Source organism: Gossypium hirsutum, chromosome D07 (assembly GCF_007990345.1).
Source record: "Gossypium hirsutum isolate 1008001.06 chromosome D07, Gossypium_hirsutum_v2.1, whole genome shotgun sequence".
NCBI classification, from domain to species: domain Eukaryota; kingdom Viridiplantae; phylum Streptophyta; class Magnoliopsida; order Malvales; family Malvaceae; genus Gossypium; species Gossypium hirsutum.
In genome coordinates, this window is record NC_053443.1 from 57999314 (window position 1) to 58015129 (window position 15816).

General features: G+C 32.4%; 2 protein-coding genes across 2 annotated transcripts; both read right to left on the reverse strand.

Annotated features, from left to right (window-relative positions):
* Positions 1–613: 613 nt before the first annotated feature.
* LOC121219597 (HMG-Y-related protein A) lies at positions 614–1321 on the reverse strand. The gene has a single exon (XM_041098039.1). The coding sequence runs from the start codon at positions 1051–1053 to the stop codon at positions 661–663; it is 393 nt and encodes a 130-aa protein (XP_040953973.1). The 5' UTR covers positions 1054–1321; the 3' UTR covers positions 614–660.
* A 12359-nt stretch (positions 1322–13680) lies between these two features.
* LOC107926548 (UDP-glycosyltransferase 90A1) lies at positions 13681–15378 on the reverse strand. Its single transcript, XM_016857432.2, has one exon. It carries the CDS (start codon positions 15271–15273, stop codon positions 13852–13854), a length of 1422 nt encoding a protein of 473 aa, XP_016712921.2. The 5' UTR covers positions 15274–15378; the 3' UTR covers positions 13681–13851.
* Between the last annotated feature and the right edge of the window lie 438 nt (positions 15379–15816).

Below are 15816 nucleotides of genomic sequence, written 5' to 3' on the forward strand. Positions count from 1 at the left end.
AAATTTTAACGGTGCTAGCAATTTTTAAAATTCAGATAAACTTTTTAATTAGAATAAAATAATTAGGCTAGCTAATGACATTATAAACTTCAAAGTACCAAATTATGTTAAAATTAAAGTATAGAGATTAAATCTTAAATTTGAGTAAAGTATAGGAATCAAAACTAAAATTTAACCATGAAAATTAGAGGGATTAAAATTGAAATTTAGCTATTATCTTGTCATTTCAGAAATAAATATGCTTTATAGGGGATAGATTAAAATTTCTAACCCCTATATCATCTTGTTTTTATTATAAATTCTTAACTTTTGGTACCAAACTTTTTAAAATTTCTAACTTTGGTTGTTTATAATTGGTTTCTAAACTTTTGTGCTTTACATTTGGTATCAAAATTTGCCCATCTTTGAAATTGTATACGTGAAACATTTATGGTTTAAATATAAAATTGGTATTTGTATTTATCCTTTTTTTTTAGATTGGTACTTATTGTTTCTTTTGTCTCGGATTGGTACTCGAATTTTTTTTCCGTTAATTAAATCGATACTTTTTTATAACAACATTAAATTCAAGACACGTGGAAGAATAAGATTGTGACATGTAGCATTAATGATATCATAATATAAAAATATTTTAAAAATAAATTTTTTAAAATATCATAATTAATATTTATATAACCTTGTTTTATTTTTATGACTTATCACGATGCCGATGGGTGCATTTTTCCTAGGCCTACCGATAGATTTCTGAACTTCACCAGCAGCTGAAACATTCACCGGCTGAGACTCAAAATTAGTAGCCGATATCGTCGGTTTAACCTTAGGAGGACGCCCGCGACCACGTTTTGGAGCCGAAGAACCGTCAAGGATGTTAGAAGTAGCAGAGGGAGCAAACTTATAAGACTTCCTTACCATAACAAGTTGACCGCTTTTCAAGAGCTTCAAATTTTGAGTCAACAACTCGTCGTGATTCGATGGCAACCGTTTGTGAGCTAAAATGACCCTTTTGCTTGATCCATTCTTCTCTTTCAAAGCACCAATGGCCTCGATTATCATGTCTGAGTAAAGAGGGTGGTCAAAAACCGGAGGCAGCAGCAGGTGGAGCGGGGACCCATGCGGGGACAGTGGATGGGGGAGAAGGGTCTACGGGGATGGAAGTTGACGGAGAAGAGTTCATTTTATGGTTACGGGTTAAATTTTGTTTTGGGGAAGTGATAATAATTATGGGAGCGAGAGAAATAAAATTGAGTTTTTATTTTATTTTAATTTTCTGAATAATAAAAATTGTTTTAATTTTTAAATATTAATTAAGGATAGTGGGTTGGTTTAGTTGTTTTAATTAATTTTTAAATAACTCTATTGGTTTTTAATAGATATTATTAATGTTACATATCACAATCCTATTCTATCACTTGTCCTGAATTTACAAAAATGAACCAATCTGAAAAAAGTTGACAAATTCAAATTCAATTTAGGGGTAAACTAGAAACATTTGTAAATATTGTTAGTGCCAATTAACAACGGTGGATGCAATGCTAGTTGCAGCATAAGGAACATGTAGCAGGATAATTTTACTTGCCTTAATTAGTTGCCATGTTTTGATAAAATCTGCTTGGAACTTAATTGTTGATCTTCCAAGGCTTTTAGTAGCTCATAAGAGAAGACTTTAGAATAAAGCCAAGAACGAATTGGATTTAATCTTGCAATATAATTGAAATTCCCTTAAATAGGTCCCTGTTGAATATACACTTTATTAAAGATCTTTTTAATGTCTATTTTAGTGAAATTAGGGATTAATATTGAGTGTAATTTAACAAGCCTTTTACGTTTTTATATTGGATTATAACATGAACATTGAACAAAATTTTAAAATATATGGACTAAATTCTAAAATTTTGAAATGCACGAGGACTTAATAACATATTTTAGCTAAAAAAATCACTTTTTCTTCCATTTTAAATCTTTCCTACCAAGGAAAGAAAATTTATATTTTATTCCTTTTTACTATTCTACCTTCAACTTTCCATTTTTCCAATTTTTTTAGTTGTACCAAATAACACATAAGGATTTGCAAATAATTTTGAAGTTAATATCATTTGAGAAATTATTTTTTAATCTTATATTATTTGAATAAAAACACCCAACATTTACAGCAAGTATTATTTAATAGTGTATATATTTAAAAAGTTAAATTTAATTTTAAAAATATTTAATTAATTTCATAATAATTCATTTAAATTATAAAAATTGAATGGGAATTTAATCGGTCCATGAAAATAATTTTTAGTCAAAATTAAGGTATCCATCATCGATAATAATAATTAATTATTTTTTCGTAAATATTAAAAAAAACAACTAGCAAATTAAATATGCTTTATATATATTCATGTGAGCGTAAATTAAACTCCCAACTATAAAATTAAGAGACGAGATAAACAACTATCATATTACATAATTAGCTAATAACAATATTTTGCAAGTAATTCAATAAAAAAAAATGTAGATTTTAATGCTTAAACCAAGGCACATTAATGTTACACTTCCAAGGCTTGACTACTTTTCAGGTAAGGTCTAAAAGCTTGTAGTTTGGAGCTAAATGCTCTTCGGAATGTTGGGTAATTTTCTTTTCTAACTTTACTTGATTTTACAACATTCTTATTAGTAAATTTTTTTAACATTATTATTACATGCCACATTCAAGCTTAATATTCTTGGTATATTATGCTATTTTCTTATACCTATTTTCTGTTATGAAAATTAATTCTTTTTGATACTTTTAATAATATCACTTTTTAAAATTAAATATAAATTTTTTTTGCAAATGTAATATTTTTTACTATTACAACTCAATAAGATTTAATTTCATATTTTTTTCATCCTCTAATTCAATTTCCATGATTTATGATGTTTTTTCAAATTTAACCTATTGCTGCTGTCCAAAATTGTATTAGTGTAAGATGTTGATTACTAAGTTTATAACGCCCTTATTCCCTTTCTCTATAATATTTCTCATCACTTTCACTTATTTCCCTTCACTAATATATCAAGAACATAAGACCTTATATAAGAAAACTCTACTATAACATCATTTTCATGCTTTTTCAATAATATCAAATTTCAAAATATATTGAAATCTTGATGTTCTTAACTTGTCCTCTTAGTTTCAAACTTTAACTTGATTTTCTCTATCCTCCAGCTTCTATTTCTTGAATCTAACTTGATATTCTAGCTCCCCATAGTCTCCTTGTTATCTTTCTCTCTTGATGGATATGGCAATTCTTTTGATTTCTAAGTGAAAATGGTGAATATTTGGTGAAAGGACCAAATTGTAAAAAAAAGAAAGTTTTTTTTTCTCTTCATATGTTGGATGCATGGGAAGAAGAAGATGATTCTTCATCTTTCCTTCCATATATATACTAAATAGAATAATAATAAAATAATAAAATATCAATTAAAAATCAAATTAAAATATTAAAAAAATTAATATTTATTTATTTATTTAATCTAAAATATCTCCAACATCATCATTTTCTTCGGATTTCTCTTTCTTCTAATTGACCATTTTTCCATTTATGATCTTTTAAAATTCCATCCTTGAGTCATCACTTAATTTGGTAAAATTACGATTTAGTCTCTCATAATTCTTCACCTATTCAATTTGGTCCCAATTCATCTGTTTTCCTTAATTTCTAGATTATTCTACCCTTAAAATATTTACACTATTGGTCCTTCAAGTTTTTTTATATTTACACTTTAACCCCTCAAATTTTGAATATTTACTCTTGGGTAACAAAAACTTTTCTCACTTTTGTGATGTAATTCTTTCTTGAATTAATATGTCATAATAGACTTCCCAATGTTGACATAACTCAAAATTACCCTTTTTATCACTTTATTTCCTTATTTTACTATATTAGGGATATTATCTTACTTTCTTATTGTAGTAAATTTTCAGGGTATTACAAAACATCTTTTAAAATAATCTTCCTAAAATTATCAAAATAAAGATGTACATCTCTCACTACTTCAGCTGCCACATTTGTCCCGTTCCCGGTCCGTAATGATAAGCTCTTATCTCTAAGATCTTTCATCTCCTCGAACCCCTGCAGAGAAACACAAACATGATGAGTGGCTTTTGAATCAATGGCCCAGTGGTCTTTTGAGTCTTTCACTAAACAAGCTTCTATCACCAAGAGTTTCATATCTTTTCCTTTGGTAGCTAGGTATTCTTTCCACTCTTTACGGTTTGCCTTGAAGTGTTATTTCTTGCTACAAAAGAAGCATTTAGACTTAGATAAGTCGTTAGGCTTTCTAGTTCTCTTCCTTTCCACTTGTGGTGGCCTAGAGACCTTAGCCTTGCCTTTCTTAGTGTACTTTCCCTTCTCTTTTAAGGAAGAAGCGACGACTATATTCTCTTCTACTCTTTGAATCGGTTGACTGTTGTTCAACATCAAATCATAGGATTGTAACTTCTTCATGAGCTGTGTAAGAATCAGGTTTTTGCTACCAAGGTTATATGCGGCCCAAAAACCAACAAAATCCTTGGACAAGCTTTTGAACACCATCTTTGTTTAGGTGTTTTATCCAAATTGACCTTAATGTCCATGACCTCGACAAAGTAGCCCATAAGAGTGATCATATAGTCTTTGACTGGAGTTTTAGGCTTTTGTTGGGCCTTCATTAAGCCAGTTATAGCAGATTGTCGAGTTAAGATAGCTTGGCCTCCGAACATGTCTTCTAGCTTATCTAGAATCGCTTTAGCAGTCTTACAACTCTCCAATTAGTTATACAGGGTGCTGGTCATGCTTGCCAGCATATAGCAACGAGCTATCTCATCAGACTCTTCCTAGCGTTTTCTAGCCTTAGTTTGAGTGGCCCGAGGGCACTTAATATCAAGAACTGTTTTAAGTTTCTCATAGCTCAGGACAATTATCAGGTTCCTTTTCCATTCCTTATAGTAGTTTACATTCAACTTGTTTTCAGTGAGTATATTCAATAAGGGAGTTGCTTCCATTTTCGAACTGAAAATAAAAACATTAATATATTAATATATTTGTATTAAGCAAATGTTTGAAAACATTTTGCAACATTATGATATGCATTAAAATGATTCATGAGTCTTACATTAAACCTAGAAAATATTTGTAAGTTGTTGCAACGATAATTTCCACATCTATTGAATCAAGCCACAGTGGGGTGATATGATCAATGAGTAAGAATATGGATTTCCATCCAATTAATACATGAACCTAATTCCTTAGGCATTCACACATACTAATAATGGTGAACGTTTTGTCATTATTCTGACTTAAGTATAGCTCCGTAGGGAGTTATTTAACTAGAATATCTTGAGTGTATAACCATCAACTCAAAACCTATCGCATCATGCACCACAAATGAGTCATCGTGGGACAATCTCACCGAGTAGCATGCTTTGACTAGTTTTCCTCTTTTGAACATAGAATTTCTAGATCTATCACATGATAATGCCTACCACAAGGGTCAATCCTACTGTGAGGTAGTGCACTTGCCATGCCATCACAAAAGACCATTGATGGAGGTTGTAGGTCTTGTTTAAGGACCTTCTCCCACTCAATATTTTAAAAAACATGTAAGGTTTTTATAATTTCTAGTTTCAATCATGTATGATCAATATATACATGATAAGTACATATGACATTCTTTTCTAAACTATATGGCATGCTTATCCCATATATGCATGACATGCTATGATAATTTTAGAATATTCACATTCAATTATTCACAAGAGTCAATCAAACAATTTTGATTCTCCATAATTCTTCTTTTATGGGAAAAACCGAAGAAGTGAATGTGAACTGTGCACTAGGTAGGTTCCTAAGAAAGAGAGCTGAGTCGTATTTGACCACTTAAAAAGCAAGCTTTTCCTTACTAAATCTAATCGTAGACATGCAACTTCTCATTACCACACTTCTCACATTAAATGAATAACCTAAAGAAGTGAATGGAACAATACAACAAATGTATTTTTTTCATTACCACACTTATTATCTTTAATAGATTAACTGTGGATTATCTCATACATATATATTTATCACAATTATACCATAAATAATTATTAAACAAATATTTAAATAGATGGGTAATAAAATAAAATTTTTAGCCAAGGTTTCTATGGTTTTATTTTTAGAAAATAAATGAAAAACTAAAAAAAATTACATGTTTTATCGCCACAAGGCATTCCTTGTGTCTTCGACTGCCATCGCTTCATCTTCTCATTGTCATTGACTCTTTTTTGGAAAAATTACATTTATGTCCTATGTTCATTTTTGACTCACAAGAATTCTGCAATTAAAAAATATTCCTACGTAGAGATGATAGTCAACGGTCTATTTCCTAAGAACCATTACCTTGGCAAAATTAATAATTATATAACAAATATATATAATATCGCATTCGTTCACATTCATTCCCCTAAACATGCAAATAATTATAAGAATGTCACATCTTATAAAATATTAATCAAACAAGATGAAGAAAGAGATTCGGTCTTGGTTTGCACCATAAAAATATCATAATCTGGCTCTTAATACCAATTGCTAAAAAAATCCGATTTCAAAACAATTTTCCTGCACAATGGAAAATTAAAATTTTAAAAATTAACCCGGTTTGTGATATTTATAGCAATAAACCTTAGATCGAAATCATACTTGTGTTTTCAGATAAGTGGATCCTTGATGTTTTTCAACTTTCAACCAAACGATCTTCTTTGCTACTCTCGTATCACAACTGCTTTGAGTGTGGGCTCAAACTAATTGAATCGAAACACAGTCCAAAAATATAGACTCATTCTTCCTATCATTTTTAAGTAATCCGTATAGGATTGCAAATTTCCATTTTCCATTTCCATTTTTGGAAACCAACATTCATTTCCAAATGATTCCATTTCTCCATTTTAGAGAAAACCACAATCATTCCCGAATGTTTCCCATGTCTCTTTTTCTATTCATTCCGTTCATTTCTATTCAAACACGTAATTAATTTATGGTTTCAGTGAGCTAGTGGAGGTATCGATTGGACATATGTAGTTGAGGCTCAAATGATTTGCAATTAAGTTTCAATTTTTTTCCTATTAATTATAAACTCATTTAGTCACAAATTTATTCCACTATAGTATTGTGATTGAACTCTCCTTAACGACGTACCATTACAAAAGCAACTACCTAGTGGTTGTCCAATGACCTTGTCAAAAGTGTGTTACACTCATAAGATATCATTGATCTATTTGGGATAATATATGTTCTCTCAATATGATCTTATTCTATCTCATAGTAACCATTATATCTTCCTTTATGAAAAGTCAATCACTATCATAGTGATCAAGTCATCCATCACAAAGATGGACAACCCATAGCCGCATTTACTTTTCATCAACCATGTAGTTCCAATGAGAGGATATCATTTACCCATTTTTTAGACTATGAATTCCACTATTTTGAATAACGCTATATACTACAGAAGTCGTACACCAAACGCACTAACTTTCGGTTTCTTATCTATTTGAACTTAGACTTTTATTTGCACCAAAGTGTATGATTCACACATACATAGTTTGTCATCCACTCAAGATTTAGGTATGCCACACTGTGAATGTCACAAGTGAATAAATCCATAAACGGGTCCAAGATATATTCTACTTGGGTTTTATCCGATGTGCTGTCAGTCCAGTCAACCACGTCCATGTCTCTATCTTCTAGGAGTCATCTGCTCTGATGCCCATGATAAGACATCTCCCCAATTGGACTTGATAAAAGACATATCAGTCTTTGAATTAGTTTGCTCATATCTGATTAGACTAAGGAAATGCTTAGGTTGTCTACTAATACAAGTCATCTTTCTGTACTACGATCCGACCACGTAATAATGTTTAGAATTATTTAAACATGTAGATAACCAATGAGCAACATTTTCTTCCATTTTGCTTTGCATGCAAAAAATATGTGAGGGCAATATACAAATTATTATTGTAATTCATGAATAATGTTATTAACTAATTTATTCGAAAAATAACAAGTGTACTTAGACGAAAATACTACACTTGGGGCACCAGATCCAATAGCGAAAACTCTAAACCACCCTCAGCAGAAAGATCGATGTTGGTCATGTTGGGCGGAGGTTTGTATGCCCTAAATTACGAATCTAGATCTGAAGCATTGTCTGAACCGTCATCATCAGAATCGCAAGTTTTTGGCTGAGTTGGAACCTACTTTGGTTCATAAAAGAATGCTACTTTTAAGCCATCCGACTTGGACTGCCGAATTTGATCGAGGCCTGATTTTGATTCGTCAACAGCATCAACTGCCCCTTTGTATGCACCTGCATCTTTTTCCTCAACTGCATCTTTATATTCATCTTTAACCAAAGGGTTTGATGTACCATCACTGAACCTGATCGTAGGGAGTATGTCATCAGTTCTTCTATACCCCATGTTACAGTCAACATCTGTACTGGATTGTCAACTGGTGTAGGTTGATGGCCCATTGATACAAGTGATTCCACTCAGGACATCGAACCACCAAAGAATATGGTGGCCGGGTGTCGAGGTTCAGGTTAAGCTTATACATTGACTGATAATGGCCGCCGAAGTTGAAATCGGTGCTTGAAATCGAAGAATGTCTTCCCATTGATGCTTCGAGGACATCATAATGGTATCTTTGTAACAAAGCAGTGAACCCACTACACAACTGTGTTGCAGGACTTTATTCTTCTACTTCAATTCCTGCATTAGTCGCAAAAATGGTCGAAAATGGGCCAACTCCATCAACCTTGGCAAACTCAACATATAAATCAATTATAGCATTTCCACTTGAGCAATGTGAAGATATGACCCCCTCTAGCTTGAGCTCGTCTTTCATATCAAATAACTCATACTTAAAGGGGTTCACTAATGCTATATCTATATTGCAAGCTCAAAATTCTTCCCCAGCTTGAACCCTCAACTTTCCTTCTGATTTTAATCCCTACGCAATTGAATGGTACGGTTGAAAGCCAATTCCACAGAATGGGCTCTTGCACATACGACCCCAATGTCCGTATTACAAAATTGATCGTCATAGTAAATTATGGATTTCACTCGTCACCTCGTTTAAATTTAAAATTAAAAAATATTTAGAATAAAAAAATCTTCAAATGGTTATCCAAAGAAATACAGATGACACTTGCAGTGCAACTCTTCAAAAAAGAACAAATTTCCTGTATGTCTAAGAATTCAATACTTTAGTAGTTTAATAGCAAAAAAAGAACGATAAGAGAGGTAAGACGTGCTTCAAAACTCATTTCAGAAGATGCATTTTCATCGAATAATAATAATGAAAGGCTTTCTGTGCTCGAAAATGCATTTAAATAGAATCAATTTCAACAGACGCATGCTTTAAAGGGTCTTCAGTGTGCTTGAAAAAGTGCTTGAAAATGTACCCGTGATTCTTAGGGGCAGAGCACTTTGGCAAGGTTTGAGTGGTAGTGGATAGAAAGCATGTTCAGTTAGGCGAACTTTCCTGCTGACATGGCAGGAAAGTGCACCTAGTTGGATGCGCTTTCCTGCGCGCTTTCCATTAACTACAAAGAAAGCACGTCCAACTAGGCATGCTTTCCTGCCGAGTCAACAAGAAAGCTCGCCCAGCTGGACGCGTTTTCTATCCACCACCACTCAAAGTTTGACAAAAGTGCCTTGATCTCGAGAACCCTGGTTAAGATTTGAGGTTCATCTTTTAGATTTTCGATGAAAACCCTCTTCTGCGACGCTTTTTTAACCACGAGCTTTTTTTTATCTTTTCAGTCTCACCCATCCCCCGTGCCTATAAAAGGGGGGAACTCCTAAGATATTCCATCTTTAAATCTATCATCTCTTTTAGTCATCATCCTTCCACTTTATAATATTTATCCCTCTCGGTTTTCTTTCCCGCTTTAGTGTTAAAAAATTCTGTCGACAACAAAATTTCCTGTTTGATGTATTCTTGAGTCATCAATGATGCAATATCTATATGAGATACACATATTTCATATGTCTTGCCGAGATGAAACTATTGCCTTAAAAACTTATCCTGTAGAAGTCGAGTTCCAGGGTATTTTTTCTTTATACGATCATGGGTGGAAGTCTACATACAGGTCTTGGTCGACAATCAATATGAGGTCATGGATCAAAGTATAACGGGGGAGCCAGTTGATGGTTGTTATACGGGCACTGACCGCCACCAGACATGCGAACGTCTATACTAGAAATACTGTAGCAAAATAGATAATTAATGAAACAACAATATCCGCAAGTATACCGGTCAAATTGTAGTATAAAAGAATGTTACAACGAAACACTACAGAAAGTATTCCGAGGATTGTACGCAAAGGAGATTGAATTAAACTAAAATTAATTATCTACGCTAATAAGTTGAAATAGTACCTATTTAAAATTATATTACAAAAAATAAAATAAACATCAATTAATATAATCAACCTAAAAATTAATTAAACTAAAAATCAAATAATTAAACAATCGCAAATAACCCAATAAAATAGGCAGGAACTTAACTCACTTTAGTGATCCTAATTCACTTCAGTGATCTTAATTTACTTCAAAACTCAGTTTTTATCGAGTTAGCTATTAATTAACTAGTTATTACCTCTCGACCTCTAACTAATTAACTAATCGATCAATACATGCTTGCCACTCGACCTCACTTTCTTGATCGAGATAAATTATGAGTACTTGGTAAACTTATTCCTCGATCTCGTTTATCCTAAATTACTTCCTACGGGTGTCACTCCCTAGGGTTTAAATGTACATAATTTAAACCAACCAACCCAGATTTCAACCCTCATTCATTTGTTAATTATTCACACATCCGTTCGTTAAACTCCTTAAGGAAATTAGCTACTCATGAATCAAAATACAATAATTCCTAAACTCATATTTAACATGCAAAACAACAAATTAAATAAAAGTAAGGAGTATAGAAAGAAATCCATTTTCGATATTGATTGAAGCTTAAAAGCGAAATCTCCTTTAACAATTGCGAAGATCACCTTGCTTGCAATTGGAATCAACAACGAAATAATGAAAAACTAATATATTAAAGCTTTAGATCGAAATCGAATCCAAGTTAAAATAAGAACAAAAGTATATAAAAGACTAAATTGAAAAGAAAATAAAACTAAACTAAAAACCTAAAATACTAAAACGACTTACTTGGACAAGTCTCCTCAAATGAGACTTAATATGCCTATTTATAGAGTTTATGCTCAAACCTAATCAGGGTTACTAAGCAACCCAAAATTCTGATTAAAATACATTGTGTGGACTAAAATAACCTTAATTAAAATTTCCTATTTGTCACTCGATGTCGCGACACTACCTTCATTTTTTTTGGTATTTTGGTTTTGAGGTTCAGTGTCACGACACCACTTTCTAGTGTCGCAATGCTGTAGTCGCCCCTTAACTCTTAAGCTCGAAAATAGTGCTCTACTCACTAGATAGAGTCGTTAGATCATCCCTAGACCTAGAGTGGCCCATTAGGTCATAACATAACTCAAAATTGCGTAAAAATGATTATTTTGTATAAATTAAACACAAAGCGGTAAAAACTAAAAATGGTGAATAAAAACGCTATAAAAAAGCTCGTTAAGTGTCGAAAAGATCTTAATTTGCCATAAAAAATTATGGCAGATCAGGAACGAGCTCAAACTTTTTAGATACCCAGAGATATTGCCTTATAAATATCATATAGAAGTTTGAGGGCATAATCATAGGGAAAAATTGTGGGGATTCCCACTATAACCGGCGTAATTTTTTTCTCTATTTCCACACAATTGATATCTTTAACGTTCTTTTTTATTCGAAGGATGACACTGCCGTAGACGCAGAAGGACTCTCAAGCGGGCAACGACTGTGGTAGTGGAGTAAAAGTGATGCTTCTTTTGAGTCGACAACAGTTGTCATTATTAAACAATTCATTAATAACTACAACTGTTGCCACACTGGTCCAAGTTTGACCTCTACTTGGGTTGTGTTCTTTATTGCTTTTCAGATTAGCTTTTGCATATAAAAGTGTTTTTCCCCGAAAAGTAATAAAGTACAGACATCATTTCAGAAAAATTTTAAACTTAAAAAAAGCACTTTTTGGTAGATGGAGAAGTTAAAAATTTTAACTTCTCCATCTGCCAAAAGTACTTTTGACTTCTATTTACATTTTTAACCTTTGTCTTCTCCCAAAATTTTTAGTATTTATATTTGGTATATAAATATTATCCCTTTTTAAAACTTTAATCTAAATATATGTAATATTTTAATTTGTTAGGTTTATATTTTCTATGTTATGCTAATATCTAATATGAGTTATATATTCAAATACATTTTAAAATAAAATAATACAAATGTGTTAAAAGCATTAATTAAAAATAAAAAATAATTTTTAAAATAATACAATTGTGTCAATATCTAATTACAAATATTTAATCATTATATTTAAATATTTAAATATAGTTTATATATTCTAATTAAATTTAATAAATAATTAATATTAATTACTTAGAAATATGTAAAATTAATATTATATATTAAAATATTAACGATAAGTTATAATAAATTATTTTTTATAATTTTGCTAAAATATCATAATATTAACTAATTCGAACATTATTTAAATACATATTTGTAACTTTATAATATCATGTCTAAAATGGACATTTTATTTCTCAAAAGCACTTTTTGACAGCAATACCAAACACTCAAATTTTTCAAAAGCACTTCTCTAAAGTACTTTTCCACAGCACTTTTCAAAAGCATTTTTCAAAATCAATGAAGAACTGGCCCTTAATTGGAACATCTGCTCTTTGCTTGAGAGCACTCTTGTTGTGTCTACCTCGGTGTCAGCCTTCGGATAAGAATGAAAGGCTAAAGATATCAACTGCTTGGAAAAAGAGAAAAATATTATGTTGATTAAACTGAAAAGCCCTTCGTTTTTCCCTATGATTATGGCATCAATATTATATATGGTATATATAAGGCATCATTTGTGGGTATCCAAAAAGCTTGAATTCGTGACTGCATTACAACCGTCAATTGACCTCTAGTTATACTCGAACCTAAGATCGCTTCACAACCGCCGACTGGGACCACCACTTAGATTTCGACCCGTGATCGTATCAAACATTGTCACCCCAAAACCTGGCTTTTATAAGATGGGTTTCTGAGGTAATAGTCCTATCCCGACATAACATATGAAATATATGTGTTCTAAGATGCATTATCACATCCCTGCCCTCTTAAATCTACCTATAAACTTTCACGGTTTTACTCTCAAAACCCTAAACCCTAATTCCTAAATAAAAAACCCTAACCCTAGAAAAACCTTGAAAACGATGGTCGAGAAGAGAGAGACACACTTTCACACACTCTCTACAAAATCGATTTGTTTCCCTAAATCTTGAAAAAACGACCTATTTAGCCAATTAAAAAAATTGACATATATTAATAATTTATACCATCTATTTTATCTGCTGGAGTTGAAAACAATAATGTACTAGAAATTCAATAAAAGGATGTCTTATGTAAAATATTAGATTTTAATGCTTAAAGCAGCAAAGCCACGCTAATGTTACACTTTCACTAATTTTCAGTTAACCTCTAAAAGTTTATACTTTGGAAATAAATACTCTTCGGAAGGTTAGATAATTCTTTTTATAACATTATAAATAGTACAACTTTTTTAAGTGAAAGTTTTGCCATAGAAACACTGATCTTCATTTATTGAAATTAGGACCACACCCGCACAAAAAAGAAAGAAGTACACGACTCTCACGTGTGATGTGGAATTGAACACAATTTTAAAGGCGGACGTCTTGCTTCTTGTTGCATAGTTCATTAATAAGCATATCTAACGTCTGCCAAGACGATCCATCACTGTCTGCCATAGCCATCTTAGCCAACTCTGCAACTTCTTTTACTCTTTTCCTCACTTGTTTCCCCATCTCTCCTTCCATTAACTCCTTCACCATCTTCATCAACCCATCCCATTTCACAAACCCAGGTTTCATCCCATTGCATGTCGAGTCAACTCTTAACCCTACCTTGATTTCTTCCACCACCATTCTCGCATTCAGTGCCTGCTCAGCTATCATCGGCCATGCAAGGATCGGGACCCCATAACATATGCTTTCCAACGCTGAATTCCACCCACAGTGACTCAAAAACCCTTCAATACATTGATATTTCAGTATTTGCCTTTGATCCACCCATTGTTTCACCACAATGCCTCTCCCTTTAACCTTTTCTTCAAACCCTTCATCCAATATTGATTCAGATTCTTTTTTCCTTAACACCCACAAGAAGTTTGCTTTTGATTCTTGCAATCCCTTCGCTATTTGTTGAAGTTGTTTCGATGAGACCTCGGCTTGAGAGCCGAATGCTACGTATAAAACGGAGCACCCTTGAGCTAGCTTTTGATCTAGCCATTGAATCCAAAAGGGTTTCTTTTGAGGTTCAAGTTCGGGTTCAGCTAAGCACAATGGTCCAACACACCAAACCTTGGGTATTTTCTCACTGTTCCAATTATCAATATAAACTTTTTCCAACTCGTAAAAGCTGTTAACAATAAACCCCAAACTGTTTGTCATTGATTTCACTTGATCAATGAAAACCTCCATCGTAGGACCATTTGGATTAGGCATCACTGTATTGAAGTCGTTTCTTGTAACCTTAATCCATGGAAACCGAGTCACTGTGATTAACTCATCATCTGATTCAGCCCCATCCAAAAGCCTGTCCTCAAAAACAGCTCTGGACACGCATGAAACAAATTGGTTCATGCCACTAAACACCAACCTTGGTAACCCAAACTTTGTTGCAGACTCAAGGGTCCACCATAGGAACCCATCTGACACCATGAAGCTAACTGGTTGAGCCTGAACCAGACCCTGGAGCTTTTCTTCGACCATGGGTTGCATCTGCTTTGTGGCTTTACAAAATGAAAAAAATAGCGACATTGAAGGTAATAAATCAGTGCTCTCAACACCAGGTGGGATTTCAGGGGCGTTTTGAGGGAAAGGGATGTCAATGATACAGACGGATGTGTCGGCAAGAGACTCGGAAATAAAGGGTCGGTTTCCGGTGGTGGTGAACATTGTCACCGCCATGCCACGGCGGAGCAGGAGGCGAGCTAGGTTGAGAATTGGTATGATGTGACCTTTTGACATGAATGGAAAAAGAACTACATGATGGATTGAAAATTTTGATGAATTTGTATCCATTTGGCTTTCCTCTTACTCTTTCTATGGCTTTTTCGACCTGTGGTTTCTGCCAGTTACTTGAAAATTCCCGAGCAGGTTTTATAGGACTCTTACCGCACGTATGATTCACTTGAATTGAATAGCTTGATTTGAATTATATTTTAATATACTAATTATTATATTTAATTTAATAAAAACAAAAATATATAATTTAATAACATTTTAATATAATTATTTTTATATTAAAATATATTTTAGTTTTATATTAAATTATATTAAAATATTTCAAATATTTTATTTTTATATTTTTTAATCAAGTTTTAAAGGACTAATCTGAAAATTAATTTTATTTTGTTATTTAAGTTTGCATGGAATAACTATTCTTTGATGATAAAAAAATAATTATTATGGGAAGACAAATAATAAAGAAATAATTGTGTTAATGATTAATGAACTGACATTGTTCTATTAGAATAATACTAATTTTTTTATAATTATTTACGGTTTGAGTATAGTTTTATTTGGATCGAGAGTGGTATTCAAATAAAACTTTTTTAATAATGC